The sequence below is a fragment of the Sphaerodactylus townsendi genome, linkage group LG04 (genome assembly GCF_021028975.2).
Source record: "Sphaerodactylus townsendi isolate TG3544 linkage group LG04, MPM_Stown_v2.3, whole genome shotgun sequence".
NCBI lineage: Eukaryota > Metazoa > Chordata > Lepidosauria > Squamata > Sphaerodactylidae > Sphaerodactylus > Sphaerodactylus townsendi.
The window spans coordinates 146,282,331-146,300,045 of NC_059428.1; the positions used below are offsets into that span (position 1 = coordinate 146,282,331).

The 17,715-nt window shown below is 50.4% G+C and overlaps 1 protein-coding gene across 1 annotated transcript in view; it reads left to right on the plus strand.

Moving 5' to 3' along the window:
• Nucleotides 1–17,715, plus strand: part of LOC125430561 (mitotic spindle assembly checkpoint protein MAD1-like) — a 283,288-nt gene that overhangs the window by 166,810 nt on the left and 98,763 nt on the right. Inside the window, exon 7 of the mRNA XM_048492541.1 lies at nucleotides 6,377–6,567. Within this exon, the coding sequence (XP_048348498.1) occupies nucleotides 6,377–6,567 (191 nt within the window). The remainder of the gene's footprint in view (nucleotides 1–6,376; nucleotides 6,568–17,715) is intronic.

A 17,715-nucleotide genomic window follows, 5' to 3' on the forward strand; every position in this document is an offset into this window, starting at 1 on the left:
GATCTGCCCGTTTAAAAATGGGTCTATTTTGAGAGTCCTGAAACTCATGGAACTGCGGCAGTGGAAGCAATGACATTTTCATTAGAGGATTTTTCTTAAAAAAAAAACTCCGTCCCATATTTTATTTATTCAAAACAGGATGAATTATTCATGAATGGCCATGTAAGTGTTTTGGAACCAAATTTTAAGCAGGTGCCCCGACGAGAAAGCTACTGATGTGGAGTCCTAAATTTCCCAGCTGTTAATAAGACGGCCTTTTTCGGTCCCCGGCCTCATTTTAGAATGTCCTAAAGACGTTGGCCAGTGTCCAATGAACCACGAAGCTCATTCTGTAAGCTTCGAGGGTGTGTGGCCTTAGTTTTATTGCGTTTCAAGCTTAAACCTTTCGTGCCTCTGAAACAAATTTCAAGAAACAGCACGGGGGAAAGGGGCGGTCAACTTTTTTGAGTGGAAAGAATCCCTCCGCATGACCGCAGGCAGGCAACTAACCATTTTCCTAAATGCCATCTTCTCAATGGGTTTTTTCTTTTTGACAGATTTCCTTTCTAACCACATCCTTCTTCTGAAGGAAGCGTATTAATCTCGGCAGAGGGGAGAAATGGGAAGGTAGTTACGTTTAGGGCCACCTGAAGGTCCCATTTTGTCAGTTCACCACTCTGCCTGCCGACCAGCGGTTGCCGAGAATTTATGCCCGGCTGTTCTGTTCTCTTGTCTCTGACCCTCCAAAGATTGCTTTGCTCAACTCAGAGCGAGGAGAGAATTGATTTACATCACGGAGATTTAGATTGCTGAGCCGGAGACGAATGGTGAGCTTCTTGGGTCATGATGTCCTGAGAACAAGCCCGTGTTGATAAACATTGCACAAGACCCGTTGTCAAAGTATTTATTATGCTTGCCCTCTGAAGAAAGATATTGTCCTTTTGGTTCTGCACGAAGAAGATCAGTCTACATACTCTAATCTGGAGAACCTGGTTTTGATTCCCTGCTCTTCCACTTGATCTGTGGAGGCTTATCTGGTGAACCGGATTAGCTGGTGCACTCCAGCGTACGCCAGCTGGGTGACTTTGGGCTAGTCACAGTTCTTTGGAGCTCTCTCAGCCCCACCCTCCTCACAGGGTGTTTGTTGTGGGGAAAGGAGATTGTAAGCTAAGGTGACCAGATTTTTACTCCTGTAACGCTAGCCGCTACAAGCATCCGCCGTCGCGAGGAGCACACTGTTTGCGCTCCCGGTCAGGAAATAACAGGGGAAGCCCCAGCTGCAGTCGCGGCAGTGCAGGAGGCTATCACGTCGTGCGAGGAGCATTGCCTAATAGGGACAATTTTAAAACCCCGCGGGACATGGGACACATTGCGGAAAAACGTGAGTTTCCCGCCAAAAGCGGGACGGCTGGTCACCTTATTGTTAGCCTTACAGAAGAGAAAGGGGGGATATAAATCCAAACTCTTCTCTTCTTCCATCTTTTTCCAAGCACTGCAAAGAAGCATTCAAGGAGCAGGTTTGTGAGCGGACAAACAGCCGGAATGGAAAGGTCCTTTCCTGCCATTTCTCCTCTTATGCTTTTCATTTTTGGGGGGGCGGGGGGAATTGAACAAACTTCACGTGTTTTGCGATATTCTGGCTGGCAGAAGCCATCATAAATTCACCTTTCGGAGGTGACCGGGATGCAGGCTTGGTTTGGTTTCATTTGTACCCACGTTCCATTTTTAAAACAAAATTTAAAAGGCAGCCCTGGAATTCAAATCAGGTGTTTGTATTTCTCTCAAGTGATTCTCCTTCCAGCTGGCTCAAAACTCTCCAAAACTCATTTTCGACTCTGCCTGGGTGGCGAAGTACAGATGCTGACTGTACCAGTTATTGCGACGAACGCTCACAATGGAGGGATTGTAATTTTTGAGCCCTTCTGTTTCGTAAAAGGGAGAATTAAACGATTTGAGGGTGTTTTCCAGAAAATAGCTCAGTGTCTTCAGTCTTCAAATGTAGCTGCCTATTTTAAAGTAGCCTCGGTGACTTGATACAACAGCTATAATCTTCAGTCTACCAATGTCATTATATCTATCTATCTTTTATAATTTTCAAAAGTTTTTATTCCCTTCGGTATTTATCCTTTTATTCTGTGTTCCTTTATATTCCCATAACTTTTGAGTCCTCAATTTAGGCCCCTTCCGCACATGCAGAACAAGGCACTTCCAATCCACTTTCAATGCACTTTGCAGCTGGATTTTACTGTGTGGGATAGCAAAATCTACTCGCAAACCATTGTGAAAGTGGATTGAATGTGCATTATTCTGCATGTGCGGAAGGGGCCTAAGTGAGCCGTCCTGGCCCGAGACGGGAATAAAATATAGTTTTTTGCGAGAGAAAAAAACCAACCGCTTTGGCAAAGGTAGCATTTTTGGCTAAATAAAATTGGGAGAGAACAGAAGAAATGGATGTTTAAAGTCCGGTTGGAAGAAAACCGAGAAGTCAGGGAACAGGAACCCAGTGTAATACGGTGGAATGTCGGTTTTCGTTGCCTTCGGTTTTCATCGGTTTCAGTTTTCATCGATTTTCTCAGTGAAAAATTTGTCTCGGTTTTCATCGATTTGCCTCAGTTTTCATCGATTTGCAGTAAGGTGCAGGGGTTTGTGGAGAAAAATCACTCGGACAAAGCTGTTACAGGCTGTGTCTGCAACTTGTTTAATGACAATGTCTTGCCCCATTTCAGACACATCTTAAAGAGGCATCAGAAACAGACCTCTTTGGACCGCTTTCTGGTGCGACATTGGTCCACTGGCTCTGAAGCTGGTCCTAGTGCAGTGATCGCGAACCTTTGGCACTCAAGATGCTATGGACTACAATTCCCATCAGCCCCTGCCAGCATGGCCAATTGGCCATGCTGGAAGGGGCTGATGGAAATTGTAGTCCATAACATCTGGAGTGCCAAAGGTTTGCCACCACGGACCTAGTGTGATTGTTTGTTACTGTTTTCAGCATTAAACACTATATTTATTCACCAAAAAATGTGTTTGGGGTATGTTTTTTGGAGTGCCTAGAACGGATTAATTGGATTTACATTGATTCCTACGGAAAAGTTTGCTTCGGTTTCAATGGGTTCCCGCTTTCATCGATTCTCGATCTGGATTACCAACGAAAACCGAGGTTCCACTGTATCTAAGAGGCATTATTAAATCCTGTCTGCCCTTTTGCCAAAGGAATTCTGGACCTCGTCTTACGAAATCTGGGCAAGGCAACTTCGGCCATCAGCTTGGAAGAAGGATGTTTGCTTCCCCAAGGCTGAGTTGCGTTTATTTTTAAAAAATGTAATTTTATCCCAGTTGGACGTCTGTGATATATTGAAGCCCGCACAGTCCTTGACAGGGGTGAAATACTGTTTGCCTCTGAAATTTGGACAACTTTTTTGGTGGAGGGGGTGAGACAGAGTTGCTTCATCTGTGGGGACGCCATTCTGGAATAGATCTGACATAGGGATGCCCTGCGTGAATACCAAATGTGGACAGTCTTGAGGTCTGGAGGGAGAATTGACCCACGAGCTTTGGGGGCTGATTTCTCAATTAATGGAAGGGGTTTGAATCTCCCAAGAAGCAAGGGGGAAAATAGTTGCCAACGTAAGCAGAGTGATTCAAGGAAGGGGCCGGCTTGTGTCGTGCATTTTTGTTGAGAGCTCTGCCGATATAGACCAAATGGCAGGTGTCATTCATTTTCCAGGGAGCAGGGAGTGGCGTAGGAGGTTAAGAGAGCAGCAGGGAGCAGCAGTGGCGTAGGAGGTTAAGAGCTCGTGTATCTAATCTGGAGGAACCGGGTTTGATTCCCAGCTCTGCCACCTGAGCTGTGGAGGCTTCTCTGGGGAATTCAGATTAGCCTGTACACTCCCTCACATGCCATCTGGGTGACCTTGGGCTAGTCACAGCTTCTCGGAGCTCTCTCAGCCCCACCCACCTCACAGGGTGTTTGTTGTGAGGGGGGAAGGGCCTTTGAGTCTCCTGTAGGAGAGAAAGGGGGGATATAAATCCAAAACTCTTCTTCTTCCTGTCTGTTGGAATTGCAGGGTTTGTCCATAGGTGGAGCACCGCGTTCTCTGATGATCAGAGCTTATCATCCCCCCCGCCAGCATCAAGCTGGCAGGGGATGATGGGAACTGTAGTCCATAACACCTGGAGGGCCGCGAGTTTGACACCTATGGTCCAGAGCGTGATGTACCGGTTAGGGCAGGGGTCCTCAACCTGTGAGCATATTAGGAATTTAGACGTCAAGGTGGGCATAGCCACAAAATGGCTGCCACAGAAGGCAGAGCCGGCTGCAAAATCGTCGCTGCGACTTGCCTGCAGTCACACGGCCAAGATAATTGTGTTGTGTTGGCCGCTGCTTCTGGTGCAACCGCCCGTCAAGTCTCCAGGGGCCAATCACAAGCCTTGCTGGGCAACAGCCCTGCCTACTTTCTAAAAAACACTTGGCGGGCACCTGGAAACCGCTGAGTTATAGTAGCAGATTAGGAGACGCAAGTTCGAATCCCCGCTCTCTCCCATGGAAGCTTGGTTGCATGCCCTCAACCTAACCTACCTGACTGGTTTATTGGGCAGAGAAGGATGTTGTAAACAGCAAATTAAACAAATCCTTTCCCATCTCCCTGCTGCGAAAGGTCTTCCAGTATCTCCTGTTCTCAACAGAGACATACCCTGTTTGGGATTTAAAAAATGATCATAGATTCTGGCCAAATCAAACCATAGATGCTGTAATTGTGGCAACTTTCTTGTGTCGACACCCAGATTTGTGGTCGGGGACGTTGTTGCGGAGGGAGGGTAGGAGAACGGAGAGCCAGAAGTTTCCAAGAACAAGATCCCCTGTGTCTTTTGGCAGTATTTGTCTCGGCACTAACCTCAGACTGCCGGGCTTTGTATCTTGCACTGTGTGTTCAACGCAAAGCCCGTCTCCGTAATTAAGGGAGGGATAAATTGTGGTTTAATTACTCCAAAAGCACCTTGGGTGAAAGATTTAGGGTAATTGGTGTGTAGCCTCTTGAAAGGTTCTGGCAGCAACCTGAGCGGGAATTTTTCCCCCTCTTCAGCATCTTATTAAGATGTTTACTTTTTAAGAGCCAGCATGGTGTAGTGGTTTTGAGAAGGTGCACTCTAATCTGGAGAACTGGGTTTGATTCCCCACTCTGCCACTTGAGCTGTGGAGGCTTATCTGAGGAACCAGATTAGCTTGTGCACTCCAGCACACGCCAGCTGGGTGACCTTGGACTAGTCACAGTCCTTCGGCGCTCTCTCAGCCCCACCCACCTCACAGGGTGTTTGTTGTGGGGGGGGGGGGAGGGAAAGAAGATTGTAACCCCTTTGAGTCTCCTTACAGGAGAGAAAGGGGGGGGTATACATCCAAACTCTTCTTCTTCTCTTCTAAAGAATGTTTATTATTGTTATTTTAAAATTCAACTATCAACAACATGACACAAAAAACTGATCAATAATAGACCTCCCTGGGACCCCTTCCCTTGCCACACCCGGATTCCGGGCTCCCTCCTCCCACCCTGGAAACAGACCTCCCTGGCCCCTCTCCTTCTATCTAGGGGATCCCAGTGGCTTCAGAGTCAGGGTTCACACCCCATCAGCCTCTGTCAGCATGGCCAATTGGCCATGCTGGTAGGGGCTGATGGGAATTGTAGTTCCTGAACATCTGTAGAGCCGCAGGTTCCCTACCCCTGCCCTAATCCTTCCCCTCCCAGTGCCTCCACTAGACGCTGGGCACCCTCCCCTTACCCCCCCCCCAGGTGGGTGAGCCATGACCAGATGCCAGGCCCCCTCCCCCCCTTTATTGTCTGTTGCGGCATCACAGTGCAGATTCAAGAGCCGTGGTGGCGAACCTTTGGCACTCCAGATGTTATGGACTACAATTCCCATCAGCCCCTGCCAGCATGGCCATGCTGGCAGGGGCTGATGGGAATTGTAGTCCATAACATCTGGAGTGCCAAAGGTTCGCCACCACTGTTCAAGAGCATCTCCGAAGTCCCATTTTATGAGCCACTTATTTAAGGGAACATATAAACGTTTATTCCTTGAGGTTTACGCATGCTTGCCTTTTTTCAATTGCTCCACCACACTGGCTATTTCCGACAGGACTTCCTCCCGATGAAGTGTTCCTTGGGGGCAACCAAGGGGATGCAGAGGATATCTATAGTGGGTAAAGGATAAGGTAGTCCCCTATGGAAGCATCGGATCGTAACTGTCCCATGGGGTGATATCACATTACAGTTGGCAGCCACCACGAAGCGTATTGGTGCCCGCTGGCATCCCGTGTGGGATGCCCATTTCAGAAAAGTGTCGTTGGCTATGTAACTTACAACAACAGACAAACAAAAAGGCCTTTTCCCCCCTTTCTCAGAACTGAAGAAACAGCTGGAGAGTGCAGAACTGAAGAACCAGCGCCTGAAAGAGGTTTTCCGGACCAAGATCACCGAGTTCCGCCAAGTGTGTTACAAGCTGACTGGATACCAGATCGACATGACCTGCGAGAATCAGTACCGGCTCACCTCGGTCTATGCAGAACGCCAGGAAGACTGCTTGATCTTTAAGGTAGGCTTGGCCTTTTCCTAAGGTGTACGAAGATGCTGTGTTTCCCGATATTCCGTAACCTCCCCTATCTGCCCCTCGACATTAAGATGATACACATCGCCTGTCATTTTACGGGTGGAGTTCGTACTTTTCGGGCCTGGTGGCTTGGGAAAGCATTTCCAGACTGCGGGTCTTTTTGTTTTGAAGCGAGTTCGCTTCCACGCTTTAGAGCGGGGGTCCCCGACAAACCCCCGAATGTCTTATAAACTCGTGTCCCTGCGTGACAGAAACAAACGGGGATCCGTGGTTTTGCATTGGCTATTTCCCTTCATCTAATGGCACCGGGTTGCGAATCTCTTGGTATGTTATTCTGGTTTATCTGGGTCTCCAGCCAGAGGATGTCCGGGCAAACAAGCAACTCTTGATCTATCTGGGTGGGAAATGAGGAACAGGTTGATCTCAAATGACCTTCCCACCCTTCCCCTCCTTCCCCAGGAGCTGACCTCTGTGGGAACCCCCTCCCCTCCCTGGGCCACATCCAGATGCCAGGCTCCCTCCTCTCCCTACCCCTCCAGGGACAGACCTCTGTGGGAACCCCCTCCCCGGGCCACATCCAGATGCCGGGCTCCCTCCCCTTCCCTACCCCTCCGGGGGCAGACCTCTCTGGGACCCCCTCCCCCTCCCTGGGCCACATCCAGATGCCAGGCTCCCTCCCCGCCCTACCCCTCCGGGGACAGACCTCCCTGGGACCCCCTCCCCCTCCCTGGGCCACATCCAGATGCCGGGCTCCCTCCCCGCCCTACCCCTCTGGGGACAGACCTCCCTGGGACCCCCTCCTCCTCCCTGGGCCACATATCCAGGAATGCGCAGGGGCTCCCTCCCCTTCCCACACCCTCTGGGGACAGGGCCCTCCCTGCGGACCCTCCCTGGGCCCCTTGCCAAGGATGTCAGATGCCGGGCTCCCTCCCCTCCCTCCCCCTCCAGGGACAGACCTCTCTGGGACCCCCCCCTCCTCCCTGGGCCACATCCAGATGCTGGGCTCCCTCCCCTCCCTACTCCTCCGAGGGGAGACAGACCTTTCCTGGGACCCCTCACTCCTGGGCCACGGCCCCAGATGCGGGGACTCCCCTCCCCGCCCTACCCCTCTGGGGGCAGACCTCTCTGGGACCCCCTCCCCCTCCCTGGGCCACATCCAGATACCGGGCTCCCTCCCCTCCCTACCCCTCCAGGGACAGACCCCTCTGGGACCCTCTCCCCCCGTGCCACATCCAGATGCCGGGCTCCCTTCCCTACCCCTCCGGGGACAGACCTCTCTGGGACCCCCTCCCCCTCCCTGGGCCACATCCAGATGCCGGGCTCCCTCCCCTCCCTACCCCTCCGGGGACAGACCTCTCTGGGACCCCCTCCTCCTCCCTGGGCCACATCCAGATGCCGGGCTCCCTCCCCTCCCTACTCCTCTGGAGACAGACCTTCCTGGGTCCCCCTCCCCCTCCCTGGGCCACATCCAGATGCCGGACTCCCTCCCCTCCCTACTCCTCCGGGGACAGACCTCCCTGGGACCCCCTTCCCCTCCCTGGGCCACAGCCAGATGCCGGGCTCCCTCCCCTCCCTCCCCCTCCGGGGACAGACCTCCTCGGGACCCCCTCCCCCTCCCTGGGCCACAGCCTGATGCCGGGCCCCCTTCCCTCCCACCCTGGAAACAGACCTCCCTAGGCCCCCTTCCCTTACCCTAACCCTTCCCCCTCCCTGTGCCACCACTAGATGCTGGGCACCCTCCGCTACCCCCCCCACCACCGGTGGGTGAGCCGTGGTCAGATGCTGGGCCCCCTCCCATACTTTATTGTCTATTCTGGCATCACAGTGCCAATTCGGGAGCATCTCTGAAGTCCCATTTTATGAGTCACTTATTAAAGGGAACATATAAATATTTATTCCTTGGAGGTTCATGCATGTTTGCTTTCAGAACAGTTACGGGGCCCTTGATATCTTCCGTCCCCAGCTGGTCCCGTTACACACTGTTCGTCTCCACTTTGGGCAATTGGCTGCCAGGGGAGAGCGGTGGCTCGTTGTAGAGACTGTTGTCGCAATTAATAACTATGGGTGACCCTCGCGCTCGTGGCAACGGAGGGAAACGAACCGCTGCTTTGGCAATATGGCTTCACCTCGGGGTCCAGCAATTAAAGGCATCCGTTTGCTTTGCTCTTCTCGCCCTGCCAGTGTCTTGCAGATGTTATCAGTGCCGAGACATTAGCACCGTCAGTCTTCTCTGTGCTTAGCTGAGACCCTGTGAATTTTTTTAAAAGCTTGCATGCAGCTATTCCTTCCACGTTGCTGGGGATAGGGGCACAGTGCCCCCCGCAATGTGGAAATCTGCAGGGACTGATGGGAATTGTAGTCCGGGGACATCTGGAGGGCCAGAATTGGAAACCCCTGTTCGGCACTGAAACCCTTCCTTCGAGGAAGATGGAAATCAACACATTTGGGCTGCCAACCTGAGCAGGCAATACCGGCCTTGAGGGACCAATATCCTCGTTCAGCGTAAGGCAGCTTCCAAGATTTTTTTTCAAGATGGCAGAACGGGACGGGAGTGGATCTGCAAGCATGGGGACGGTTTGATCGGAACAGAGTTCCAGTTCTCTGCCAGCCTTCATACCCGCTCAACATTTCCCACGGCAGCCGCGGCTTCCCGCTGCTGTTTACGTTCCCCTTGGACCAAAGCGCCGATAAGCCAATTAACCCAGGTCTCCTTGTATGTGAACAAGGACGCCAGCTGCCGATTAACTAAAATCTCGAGGGGGATAAAAAAATCCCGCCGCAATCCGCTCGAGAGCGTCCCTCCGGATACACCAAATGTGCTTGTCGTACCAAAAAGTTAATGGTGTTTTATTTGGAGCCCCCCGCTGGCTCATACCCGGGGCGGGCACGTATCATTTTTACAGCTTTCTGTCTCTCTGTTGTTGTTGTTGTTGCTGGTTTTTTTAATTAAATGCAGTGAAAAGTTCTCCTGTAAACACTCCGCCAGGATTTTAAGATGCAGATGATTTTTGTGGTGGAAAGCAATATATTACAATTATCGGCCTTTTGGCAGATGCGCGGTCTATTACGGTCGGTGTTTCATTAAAGGTCTTGGGTGGTTATATACATTCCGTGCGTTTTTGTAAGTGATTGTAATGTGTAGACGACTCAGTGGAGGGCTACAGGGTCTCTGTGTGTTATTTTTCCTCCCTCCGTCTGAATGCCCCCTCCCCACCCTAGTTTAATCCAAAACTTCGCAGTCTTATCGGCCATTTGTGAAAATAAATGGAGGGCCCATTCCGACGTTCCTTTCGCCGTGCGCCTTTAAGCTCAGAAATTCAGCAGTCTTGGCTCCATTTTTACTCCCATATTCCATTAGGAAATCCAGTTGCTTCCCTCCTCCCACGATTAGAGATTTGCGGAAAAAGTCTTAAGGCATGGTGCACTCTAATCTGGAGAACCAGGTTTGATTCCTCGCTCCGCCACTTGATCTGTGGAAGCTTATCTGGTGAACTAGATTAGCTTGTGCACTCCAACACATGCCAGCTGGGTGACTTTGGGCTAGTCACAGTTCTTTGGAGCTCTCTTAGCCCCACCTTCTTCACAGGGTGTTTGTTGTAAGGGAGAAGGGAGAGGAGTTTGTAAGCCCCTTTGAGTCTCCTCACAGGAGAGAAAGGGGGGATATAAATCCAAATGCTTCTTCTTCTTAACAGAGGAAGGGAGGAAGGAATATCTCATGTTGTCCAGCCCGAATTTCAAAATAAAATCTTCCTTCTGTTGTCGGAGGCATTCACGGCTGGAATTAACTGGCTGTCAAGGGTTTTCCAGGCTGTGTGGCCATAGTCTGGTAGTTTATCTCCTAACGTTTTGCCCGGATCTGTGGCTGGCATCTCCAGGGGCATGTTGCAGTAATATGGCACAATGCCCCCCTCTGAAGAAGGCCAGCCACAGAGACGGGCAAGAAGTTAGGAGGCCATGGCCACACAACCTGGGAAACCCACGGCAGCCAGAGAGTCTTCATGCTTGTTCAATCTGAAGAGCCCCTGATGCTCGAGACATTTGGGCGTGTGTTTGGAAAGCCATTAAATTAACAGCTGGATCCTCGCCTGGCATTCGATTTACGTTTGTCGAGGAGTTTGCTGGGCAAGGGGGGTAATTTGAAGCTGCAAACAGGAGGCCGGCTTGAAATAAAATTTTCCTCTGCAGAGCTGAGCCTGCTTTCAGGAGAGCTGAAGCATTGTTGCGAACTACTAAGCACTGAAGGCCGGCGGGGTGTGAGAATAACAGAGCAGGGAGCCTTCGTGCCTGACCCACGAAGGCGCGAAGAGAGCGAGAGATTAATAAAATATTTGCCGTATGCCTGAACTTGCAAACTTCTTGGGTAGGTCTACAAGGGAGAACATAAAGGGAAAATTTTCCTCTTGCTTTCTCATTTAGCCCATCCACAAAGCAAACTTCTATGATGATTTAGCCTTTTCCTCCACACCTGTCGGGCCCTGAATCTGTTTGCGCTCCCCTGCCCGGTACTCCCTGCGTCGCATCATTATTGGTCCCAAACGAAACACATTCCCTTGCTCTAAATCACTTGATGCAACGGCACCTGACAGAACAAGGATAGGGTTGACATTTTAGGTTGTGTGTTGGCCCAGAGGGGAGTCCCGCCCACCAAAGCTTCTGATTGGCCGCTGCAGATGTAATTGGCGGTGTACGGTTTTATTATTATTTTTAATTGCTTGGACTGCAGCTGCCACCGTAGCGAAAGATAAAGATTGAAGGTCAGCTGCAGAAGCCATTTTGTGGCTGGCTCCGCCTCCTGCGGCAGCCATTTTGTGTTGGCAAGACCTGTGTACCAGCAACCTCTTTCTGATTGACACGGGACAGGTCTGGGCCTTCCCCAGGCTGGCTTAATAAAAACTTATTTGAGATAGGCTTATCCCAGACTCCTCCAATGCCGTCTCTTCAGGGGCGGGTCCGTGATGACGGACGAAAATCTGTGCCAATGGCCTTCCTGGCTGAGCCTTCCTGTCTCCTTCTTTGCTCCCCTAGATTTCCCAGCTTCCAAGTGATAGGTAACAACAACTCGTTCCCCTGGAGAAAATGGCTGCTTTGGAAGGCGGAGTCTATGGCATTATACTCGTTTGAAGCCCCTCCTTTTCCCAAACCCCGCCCTCCTTTGACTCCACCCCCAAAATCTCCAGGTTTTTCGCAACCTGGAGCTGGAAACTCAATGGCCTCTGGATTTCCTTCCTGATTTTGTGGGGTGCGCCGAATGCTCCCAGTTGTAATAGGGAAGCCATGTCTAGTCTTCCCAGCATGCTCTTGGCTTTTAGCACCAGCTTCGGGAGGGTGCATAAAATTTCGGCTTTGTGTACTTGTGTTAAGTAGAGGAACACAGAGGGATGGGGCAATGTCTCGGGAACATTTTCCCCTAGGGCTTCTTTTCAGACACCCCCCTCTGGCAAACGTATTCACTCTCTGACCGGGAAATTATAACAGGGAATACAATTAGTGGGTTGAGGCAGGGGCTCGGAACTAAAGCACTTAAGCCTTTCACAAAAGTTTCCATTCATCTTTAAGTGTAAACCTCCGCCCTGCCGTAATTACGGAGTCAGGCAGGGAGGACTCCCTGCTAATGCAAATCTGAAAAGACTCGGAAATATAAATAGCCTGCGGCACCGTCCTGCGACTCCGTTCTCGTGATTTCATTCTCGTGCGGAGCAGAGCATCTTGACCCGAATCAAGTCGCCAAGATGGACGTCTGTGCGGACCGTTGACCCTTTGGAAGGACGGCATCATTCGGAGGTGACAGCTAAATATAATTTCACTCAGCTCAGAGGATCGGAAGCACAGTTCTGGCCTCGCGTGTGGCCGGCTTCCCATTCGTGACGTCGAAATCAGCAAATGGTGGTTCACAGTAAATTGGGAAACGGGTAGGGAAGCCGCGCAAAGGAGCCACTCTGTGGCTTTGAGTTTGTTGAAATACTTCTTTTCACGACAAGTCATTAAAATATGTACCTGCTGCCAGAGGATGTGGTTTTGACCACTGGCATAGACTGTTAGACAGATTCCTGAACAATAAGGAACCATAGTGACTAAATGGAACCTCTGTGTTCAGAGGCAGTGAGTAAACCAACAAATCTCAGTGATCAGAGAGGCCGTGACTCAGTATCTTGGTATGGAGAAGGTGCATGGTTCAATCCCAAGTACCTCTAGCTGGATCAGGTAGCAGGTGAAGTGAAAGATCTTTACCTAAGCCTCTTGAAAGCTGCTGCTGGTCAGAGCAGGTAATGCTGATTTTGATGGACCAAAGTCCTGATTCAGTATCAGGCAGCTTCACGAGTTCAGGAGACAACCTCAGGAGAAGGCCCTCTGTCATGGAATGACAGCAAAGTCACATATGACTGTGAAAAGCATCTGTGCCTTTTGATCTCCTGGAGGGAGGACAGGAAACTATGCAGAGGTGCCAGGATGCAACTTCAAAGGCCTAAATTACCTCGTTGCCTGATCAGAGTTTTCCTGAGAGGGGGAAAACAAAGGTTTTTGGATTCCATCCTGAGACGTGGTCAGAGAAGGATCTCTGGACCATGGGTTCCCGGAATGGGGACAAAGAACGTCCAAATAAGACTGAATTCAGCTGAGTAATTGCATTTAAGTTTTATTTCTTTGTTTTGAACTTTTACAATAAATCGTTGAGACCGCAGCTGGTTGGAGTTATTGGAGAAAAGGACCCAGGTCTTTACTGAAACAAGCGTTGGCTCTCCCAGGCTTGCTTTCATCATACCAGAGCAGGTAATGCTGATTTTGATGGACCAAAGGCTTGACTCAGTATCAGGCAGCTTCATGAGTTCAGGAGACAACCTCAGCAGGCCCTCTATGCCCAGTTGTTGGCCCACCTGAGTAACTGATTGTTCATTGTGTGGGACAGGATGCTGGACTAGATGGACCTTCACTGGTCTGATCCAGCTGGGTTCCTCTGAGGTTCTTATCAGAGGAAGGCCTTAGCCTGTATGCTCTGTTGGTGGACCTCCAGAGGAACTGGTGGACCACTGTGTGAGACAGGATGCTGGACTAGATGGACTCTCACTGGTCTGATCCAATAGGGCTCTTCTGAGGTTCCTATGAAAGCCTCAGTCTCTATGCCCTGTTGTTGGACCTACAGAGGAACTGGTGGACCACTGTGGGAGACAGGATGCTGGACTAGATGGACTCTCACTGGTCTGATCCAATAGGGCTCTTTTGAGCACCTCCTGAAGAACTGGTGGGCCACTGTGAGACAGGATGCTGGACTAGATGGACCACTGCTCCAATCCAGCAGGGATCTTCTTATGTTCTTGAGGCTGGTCTGAATTGTAGCAGTTGCCAGGAACTCTACAGTAAGATTACTTCAGCTACCATTTCTGGGTAGCTCTGAGAAGTCTCAAAGTGGCTTACATACTCCCCCTCTTCCACTTCCCATAACAGACACTTTGTGAGGCCGGTGGGGTGGAGAGAGTCTGGAGAGAACTGTGACTGGCCCAAGGTCACCCAGCAGGCTTCATGTGGAGGAACAGGGAAACAAACCTGGTTCACCAGATTAGAGACTGCCACACAAGTGGAGGAGTAAGGAATCAAACCCAGTTCTCTGGATCTGAGTCCACCGCTTTTAACCGCTACTGTATGCTGGGACAGATGATTTAGCTCACTGAGAGAGCAGGCAAGTATGCTTGCAATGCCCACTCCCAAGATCATGGCCAAAAGTAGCGAGGATTTTCCCGTCCATTCCTCCTGCTTCTGCATTCAGCTGGAAGCTGCTCTTTGTTCTAAATAAGATGCTTCCAGTTTTGTGCTGGGAATATTTCCACTATCCGGAGTGGACTTCCGGAGTGACTTCCAGAGTGGAGCGAAGGGTGCGTCCTCCAAACGGGGAGCGGCCACCATCCGTTGCCTCCTCTCCCCTGGCGCCTCTCCAGCCGAATTTTCTGACTGTGCACCATTCGCCCAGCAGCTGGTCCCGCATCCCTGCGCCCACAATCAAAAATAACAATGGCGCTCGCTGGTGTACCCAGCCAAGCGAGGGGAGATTGATTAGAGATTGCGGGCCTCGATTAAGTCCTCGTTCTCGTTAATTACACATTTTATTTATTTATTTTGCATTTTGTTTCCAATTTCCCTGCACCATTTCCTAGGATTGGGTTTCGGCTTGTCTCGGGGAAAGGAGGGGCCTGCCGTTTATGCCAGGCATAATGTCGTTCTGCCAAATGAGCCAGATCGGATTTGTGTGAAAGGTCAATCAAGAATTCGGGGAGGAACGGGGTTGGAGATTCGGCTTTAATTGCTGTCCTTTGGAACTGGATTCGGCCCGCCAAATGCCGTCGGTTTGTTTCGGCTCCTTTATTTTGACCCTCTTTGTGCCCCGCTGACCGGTTCACATTCCCTTCGTTCTCGTCTCGTTCCTCTTCTTGCCATTGTCTGTTTTACCTCCGGCCGCAATTGCTGTCCCCGCTGCTCCTCCCTGTTAGTTGTCTTCTTTTTTGTTTCTTCTGCTAAACAATTTTCTTACCTCCTGGTGGAAACTTAAGTGGATTTTTTTCCTCTTCTTTTTTAAATTAGTCTGATCTCCTAAAGAATTGCTTCATCTAAAAAGGAACCCAGCAGAAAGATAATCCTTTTATCGCTGCGCCCCGACGGAATACGAACTGAGCGAGATCTCAGTTCTGCATCAGCACGCGACGCGGCATCTTTTGCAAAACTGAGGTCTGCGGTACAGCTTCTAACATTTGCAGGCTCGGCTTTGTATACATTGTCGTCTGTCGTATATATCTGAGAGTCAGCGAACCAGGTTGGATTCCCCATGCCTGCACCTGAATGGCAGACTCTTATCCAGTGAATCAGATTTGTTTCCCCACTCCTGCATTCCTGCTGGGTGACCTTCAGCTAGTCACTGTTCTCTCCAAACTCTCAGCCCCACCTACCTTCAGTGGATTGTCGCAGGCTTTCACGACTGGAATTAACTGGCTGTTGTGGGTTTTCCAGGTTGTGTGGCCATGGTCTGGCAGTTTTAGCTGCTGATGTTTTGCCCACATCTATGGCTGGCATCTCCAGAGGCATGTTGTGGTAAGATGGGTTTCTTCCCAAGGCCCAGTGCTCCTCTCTGAAGAAGCCCGCTATAGATGCGGGCGAGACATTAAGAGCGAAAACTAGCAGACCACAGCCTCACAGTCCGGAAGACCCACAACATCCAATCACTAGGCCAGCTTGGAGGATGGCAGCCCTCTCTAGGAATTTTTCCTTTCCCCCTCTTTTCTGCTTGGTACATTCATACAGTGCTAAGAGGTGCTAGTGGAACATGTTGGTCGATCACCACTGAGTTATGCCACCCCTGTAGGGTTTTCAAGGCAAGAGGCAAACAGAAGTTTGCTCTTATGTTCTTAAGTTGTTTGCCATTGTCTGCCTCTGTGTACCAATCCGGGATTTCCTTGGTGGTCCAAGTCCTAACCAGGGCTGATCCTCCTGAATGAGCTGGATTGGGTCCAGAGGAAGGTGACCAAAACAGTTAAAGGTCTGGAATCCATGCCGTACAATAAGAGACTTCGGGAACTGGGGATGTTTGGTCTGGAGAAGAGAAGGTTAAGGGGTGACACGATAGCCATGTTTAGATATTTGAAAGGTGTAAGAGGGGAAAAGCTTGTTTTCTGCTGCTCCAGAGACAAGGAAAAGAAGAAGAGAAGAAGAGTTTGGATTTATACCCCACCTTCCTCTCCTGTAAAGAGACTCAAGGTGGCTGACAAACTCCTTTTCCCTTCCTCTCCCCACAAGAGACACCTTGTGAGGTTGGTGGGGCTGAGAGAGTCCTGAGAGAACTGTCACTAGCCCAGGTGTCTGCAACCTGTGGCTCTCCAGATGTTTATGGACTTCAGTTCCCATCAGCCCCTGCCAGCATGGCCAATTAAGAACTTACTGATGGTCAGGCCTGTTTGACAGCGGAATAGGCTGCCTCGGAGGGTGATGGAGTCTTCCTCTTTGGAGGTTTTTTTCAACAGCGTTTGGGACTCTTTAGTTTGGAGAGGAGACGGCTGAGGGGGGATATGATTGAAGTCCATAAAATTATGCCTGGGGTAGAAAATGTTGACAGAGAAGAATTTTTCTCTCTTTCTCACAATACTAGAACCAGGGGGCATCCATTGAAAATGCTGGGGGGAAGAATGAGGACGAATAAAAGGAAACACTTCTTCACTGCAACGTGTGATTGGTATTTGGAATATGTTGCCACAGGAGGTGGTGATGGCCACTAACCTGGATAGCTTTCAAAGGGGCTTGGACAGATTGATGGAGAAGTCGATCTATGGCTACCAATCTTGATCCTCCTTGATCTCAGATTGCAAATGCCTTAACAGTCCAGGTGCTCAGGAGCAGCAGCCGCAGAAGGCCATTGCTTTCACCTCCTGCCTGTGAGCTCCCAAAGGCACCTGGTGGGCCACTGCGAGTAGCAGAGTGCTGGACTACATGGACTCTGGTCTGATCCAGCAGGCTAGTTCTTATGTTCTTATGATTGGTGTTTGGAATATGCTGCCACAGGAGGTGGTGATGGCCATTAACCTGGATAGCTTTCAAAGGGGCTTGGACAGATTTATGGAGGAGAAGTCGATTTATGGCTACCAATCTTGATCCTCTTTGATCTGAGATTGCAAATGCCTTAACAGTCCAGGTGCTCGGGAGCAACAGCCGCAGAAGGCCATTGCTTTCACCTCCTGCATGTGAGCTCCCCAAGGCACCTGGTGGGCCACTGCGAGTAGCAGAGAGCTGGACTAGATGGACTCTGGTCTGATCCAGCAGGCTCTTTGTTATGTTCTGATGTTCTAACAGAGGTTGGATGGCCATCAGTCAAAGGTGCCTTGATTGTGTCTTCCTGCGTGGCAGCAGTTGGAAGTGATGTCCCTGTGGTCTCTTCCAACTCTATGATTCTTCTTATCTTTCAGGATGGGATGAGATTGAGTTAGCCAGGAATACAGCTCTCAAGATAACTGCGGCCTGCATAGGGTTCACAACAGACTCTTCCTCAAACTAGATCTCCTCTGAACTATATGCTTCAGCTCTTGCCTGCCCGAGCGACTCTGTCGCATTCCTTTGCAGCATCAGCCTGCACCACCTGGACCTACGGCTGCCGGGACCGTCATC